Here is a 6,000-nt window from a genome sequence, read left to right as displayed (position 1 = left end):
ATTTTATTTTATATCATTATGATTTATAATATGTATAGTACAAAACCTTGTTTGAAAGTATCCGACATTGACATGATTTTATTTTTAAATTTTAATATCATATATATTCATATGTAAATATTCATATTCGTATCCTTCGGGAGTGCTCCTTAGATAGGAGGAACCTACCAGTAACAGTAACAGTAAAAGTATCGGAAAGCAAGTTTCTCTCCCTATCCCACATTTGGACCAACGATTGGAACTTTTCATCTTTTTTGTTTTTATCAAATATATGTAAACAGAGACATATATATATATATATATATGTATATATGTCTCTGATGTAAAATAGAGATGGAAAAATTCATTGAGACTCATCTTAAACTGTTAGATTTAGAAAGAGAAACTGAAATAGAAGAAACAAGGTTAAAACACTTGTCATTATTAGTTATTACAATATCAGACATTTTATGATTTGATATATTGCCAGTAATGGCAGTTTTGACAGTTGTCACATAATTTGAGGACAATGAGGATTTGCTTTATGTTAACAGTACAGCAATCCACCAGCAGTTTATTTATGATCAGGGACACTATACTATACTAGTAAAGACTGGCCTTGTTTTGTTTAATATAATTCATAGCAACCGTTTGATCTATTAAACAGGTTACCACATATATTAATTGTGACAGGAACTATCATGGTTTTGACCTAGGTCTGTTTGCTGAGGGTCAGTTCTCCCTATTCAGAAAATACATGTATATATTGTTTATCGGTAATTTGTACATATTTCCTTTGATGTGTACTCGCTGATAATGTCAGTATCAGTGGACGGACCGTGATTATTGGGTCAGTATGCAAATAACATGCGCGAATGCAACGCGTAAGGATCTACTTTCCTCTTTCATTCACAAAATTGCGTGGATTTTTTTTCGCAGAAACGCTCAAGATTTTTGGGGAATGAAACACTTTACATTGTTTGAAACTTTCACAAAGTTAGTTAAGCCTTTTTGAACGATTGTTGTGAAAATGTGACCAGAAAATGTATGAAAAACCTGATAGACGATAAAAAAAATGCGTTATCTATAATTGATATATGAAGCTTTCCTTGCTATTCACAAGGACGTACAACTAACATATTGTCCATGCTGTTCCAATCTGATTTTTTATTCATACAATACCAAGACATAGCAGGGTGCTGTTCCAAGTAGTGTTGTTTTTCTGTTTGTTTTTTACCTGTTCAGTCACTATAAAGTGTTACAAATCATACTTAAACGCAACACTTAAATAGTGACTAAAAAGGTACCGCTATCGCATGAGAGAAGCTGGAAAAAAATGAAATTTATGCATTTTCAACATTTTTGTGGGACCATCATATATAATTTTAAAAGATGTGATTTCATTGTCCATATAAAGACAGATATTCATAGAACAACGATAAAAAAGTGAACATATTCAAATGCGGATCTAGGATAAATTTTAAAAAGGGGGTAACTGGGGGCACCAAACTATAAGTCTGCATTGTGGGTCTCATTGGGGTCTGCTGACTTTTTGTAAGCGTGGCAAGTGAAAGTAAAATGATTGTGCCGTGAAAACGGGAAATGAGGTCTAGCAGGACATGGCAATTTACAAAAAAATGAGAATTGCTTACGTACATTGTACATTGTATATACATGACATAGTGTAAGCGGTATACAGGAATCTGACAAAATGGTAAGCGGAATCCCAGATCAGACTTGTCTTAACCTCCCAATGAGACCCCTTGCATTGACCAGAATTAAAGCCTTCATAAGGGGTGACTGTGACCCCTTAAATCACTTCTGAAATTAAAGGTAACTGCAGGGCTTAAATTCCAAGTTTCATATTTTTGGTCCGTGTTGAAAATAAATGAACATGACTATGAAAAAAGCAAGAATTATAAATTAAAAGTTAAGTGACGTCTATTAAAATGTTTGAAATAATTATGAAGTCGACAAGAAATGAGCTTGTTCAGAAAATAAAAGTCAGTGTTACATTAATTGACTCCCATCTCACAGTGCTTTCTTAAAATTATTTGAAATTAATGTGATTGTTTTCATGATGAACACTGAGCGAATAATGACAAGATAAATGTTATTTTAGCCACTAAACTAAGTAAAATATAATTATAACTTGTGGTTGAACTTACAAATGATGATCGATGAAACATGAAAAATCTGCTGATTCATAACGTTTCATTCTAATTTCTGACTATCACTATGCTGATGCTTTGCTTTGTGAAAAATAAAGAAATTTGACTTATATTTGAGTTAATATCAACATGCTAAAATTTGTTAATTTGTTTTATTTCAGAATTTTGACAGAGAAGTTACCACCCAAGGAATTGCAAAGAAGGGGTGTTTGTCTGTTAAAGCTTAGAATTAGTGGACGTAAAACAGGATTGTATGGGAGAACTATCTTATCTTTTGAGGCTTCTGGTGGTATAAAGGAATTTCCATCCCATAATATTACATCAGGTACTTGCAAAATAAATACCGTATAGCGGGTTATTTTTGCGGGTGTAAAATTTGGTGATTGACGGGCAACAGAGTATATGAAAAATTTTGGCGGTTTTTATTTTTGTGGATTTTTCAATCTGGTTTACAATTCTTATGTAGTTTAACACTAATTAATAAGGTTAATTACCTGATAGAGTACCGTACTCTCATAATCTATCTGACAATAATTGATACACACACTAGACAGTCATTTTGTCGAGCCTGCGACTTTTGTCGAAGAAAGCTCGACATAGGGATAGTGATCTTGCGGCGGTGGCTGCGGCTGTGGTGGCGCGTTAGCTAACTGCTTAAAAGCTTTATATTTTAGAAGGTGGAAGACTTGGATGCTTCATACTTTGTATATGGATGCCTCATGTTATGAAGTTTCTGTCAGTCACATGTCCAATGTACTTGACCTCATTTTCATGGTTCAGTGACTACTTGAAAAAAAAGTTATTTTTTTTATGTTAAATTTTCTCTTAGGCCAAATAAAAATATATGTGTGGTTCCAGTAACCCGACCGACCCTAGTTAAAACCCCCCGACCCTAGAACTTTTTTTTTCATTTCTGAAAAATAAATTTTCAAACGATCAAATTTTGAGGAATGTGAATTAAAATAATTAAATTCATAGATTTCTGTCATCTGAATTTCCATCACAAGTATCTGTTATGGCTAAAATGCAACAATTCATAACAGAATGCAACAAAATTAACTAAAAACGTATCATGACTGTTTATTTTACAACCAAACACATGTAAAAATTGCACTCTTCCGGTTGGGGCGTGTATAATACCAGAAAAAATGTCGGTAAACACACGATTTTTTTCCGGATTTTGACATTCAAAAAAAAAAAAAAAAAAAAAAAAAAAAGGCGACCTACGGACTCTATTTTTTAAAAGTATGTAACTGGAACCACACATATATTTTTATTTGGCCTTATTATAAGTAATAGGATAACTATATTTAGTATGTGCGTACCTTGCAAGGTCCTTATGCCCGTCAGACAGTTTCACTTGACCTCAACCTCATTTTATGCATCAGTGAACAAGGTTAAGTTTTGGTGGTCAAGGTCATATCTCAGATACTATACATGCTATAAGCAATAGGTCTTGTATATTCGGTGTATGGAAGGACTGTTAGGTGTACATGTCCAACTGGCAGGTGTCATCTGACCTTGACCTCATTTTCATGGTTCAGTGGTTAGAGTTAAGTTTTTGTGTTTTGGTCTGTTATTCTTATACTGTATGCATTTCTTCTACAATATTTGGTCTATGGAATGATTGTAAGGTGTACATGTCTAGCTGGCAGGTGTCATCTGACCTTGACCTCATTTTCATGGTTCAGTGGTCAAAGTTAAGTTTTTGAGTTTTGGTTTATTTTTTCTAACACTATATTCAATAGGTCAACTATATTTGGTGTATGGAAATATATATTTACGTTATATATATGAGTCCCGAAGGTTTTATTTGACCTTGACCTCTTTTTCACGGTTAATTGCTCAGTGTTAAGTTGTTTTTTCTTATACTGTTTGCAATAGGTCAACTGTATTTGTTGTATGGAAGAATTGTTAGCTGTACATGCCTGACTGGCATGATTCATCTGACCTTGACCTCATTTTCATGGTTCATTGGTCAATGTTTAATTTTTTTGTTTTATGTTAAGTTTATGTGACAATTGTAATAAAGACTTATATTAAGGACTATCAACATATTATCAATGATTAGTAAAGAAGGCGAGACATTTCAGTGTGTGCACTCTGGTATAAAATACATCAACATGTTCAATGCCCTTGTTGTTTTTGTTGTTAAAACTGTCCTATACTGTTATTGACCTACCACCGACGCTTTACCTATTAGAAAGTACTAAAAGTATGCATTAATTTTTCACAGAATTTATTTTTCACGATTTTCTTTAATCAGCCAAAATAAGGGAAAAATAAACACCCAGTGAAAATTCCCCACTATACGGTACCCTATGTCAGAATGCTTTAGTTCTTAATTATACCCCGCATTGAAAAGGGGGGTATACTGTTTTACCTCTGTCTGTCCTTCCGTCAGTCCATCAGTCCATCAGTCCGTCAGTCTGTCAGTCAGTCCGTCCCATGAATATTTTTCGTCACATTTTTCTCAGGAACTACACTACCAGGATTTCTGAAATTTGGTTTCAGGCTTGATATAAGTCAGCTATACCGTGTGATGCGTTTTCAGATTCATCACTCAACAACTTCCTGTTTACCGAACACTTGTTTGATTTTACACATGATAGCCAAGTTGAAAATTTTTCGTCACATTTTTCTCAGGAACTACAATACAAGGATTTCTGAAATTTGGTTTAAGGGTTAATATAAGTCAGCTATACCGTGTGATGCGTTTTCAGATTCATCACTCGACAACTTCCTTCTTACCGAACACTTGCATATTATTTTTACACAATTAATATTATCCACTTGCGGCAGGGGTATCATCAGTGGGCAGTAGCTCGCAGTTTCACTTGTTTGATACTGCTTGTCATGTTTATTTTAATGCCCCTCAAACAAAATGTGAAACAATCCAAAGGATAAATTTAAGATTAACATTTAATGAAAAAAACTTTTTTTATAGAAAACCTGTTTAATTAGATTTACACAAGTCACAGGGAGAAGTAAATGGTGTATGAATCTATTTGGTCTACATGAACATTCTTTCTATGGACAAAGGGAAATAACTCATTTCACAATATTGTCTAGATATGCTTAATACAATGCAGTGGTAAATTTTAAATTTATAATGCAATTGAAAGCAAATTTATCCTCATAAGGCTCAGTACCAGTTAGATTAATGAAATTTATAATATGAGGCGGATTAACGGGGAGCAGGGGGTTCAGCCCCCTTATGTAGCTACATATAGGTTAAGACATACAAATTTTACATGCCCATCCTTAATGTTGCCTCCCCCTTTTTATACGACTGCAAAAATTTTAATTTTTTGGTCGTATATTGCTGTCACGTTGGCGTCGTCGGCGGCGTCGTCGTCCGAATACTTTTAGTTTTCGCATTCTAACTTTAGTAAAAGTGAATAGAAATCAATGAAATTTTAACACAAGGTTTATGACCACAAAAGGAAGGGTGGGATTGATTTTGGGAGTTTTGGTCCCAATATTTTAGGAATTAGTGGCCAAAAAGGGCCCGAATAAGCATTTTCTTGGTTTTCGCACTATAACTTTAGTTTAAGTGAATAGAAATCTATGAAATTTTGACACAAGGTTTATGACCACAAATGGACGGTTGGGATCGATTTTGGGAGTTTTGGTTCCAACAGTTTAGGAATTAAGGGCCAAAAAAGGGCCCAAATAAGCATTATTCTTGGTTTTCGCACAATAACTTTAGTATAAGTAAATAGAAATCAATGAAATTTAAACACAAGGTTTATGACCACAAAAGGAAGGTTGGGATTGATTTTTGGAGTTGAGGTCACAACAGTTTATGAATAAGGGGCCAAAAAGGGGCCCAAATAAGCATTATTTT

At 33.9% G+C, this 6,000-nt stretch overlaps 1 protein-coding gene across 1 annotated transcript in view; it reads left to right on the top strand.

Annotated features, from left to right (window-relative positions):
- The first annotated feature begins 212 nt into the window (after positions 1–212).
- Positions 213–6,000, top strand: part of LOC139486595 (DNA-binding protein SMUBP-2-like) — a 39,742-nt gene continuing 33,954 nt past the window's right edge. Inside the window, exons 1-2 of the mRNA XM_071271521.1 lie at positions 213–404; positions 2,312–2,475. Of these exons, the coding sequence (XP_071127622.1) occupies positions 334–404; positions 2,312–2,475 (235 nt within the window). The 5' untranslated portion in view covers positions 213–333. The remainder of the gene's footprint in view (positions 405–2,311; positions 2,476–6,000) is intronic.

This window comes from Mytilus edulis, chromosome 8 (genome assembly GCF_963676685.1).
Source record: "Mytilus edulis chromosome 8, xbMytEdul2.2, whole genome shotgun sequence".
NCBI classification, from domain to species: Eukaryota; Metazoa; Mollusca; class Bivalvia; order Mytilida; family Mytilidae; genus Mytilus; species Mytilus edulis.
This window is presented reverse-complemented; position numbering and strand designations above follow the sequence as displayed.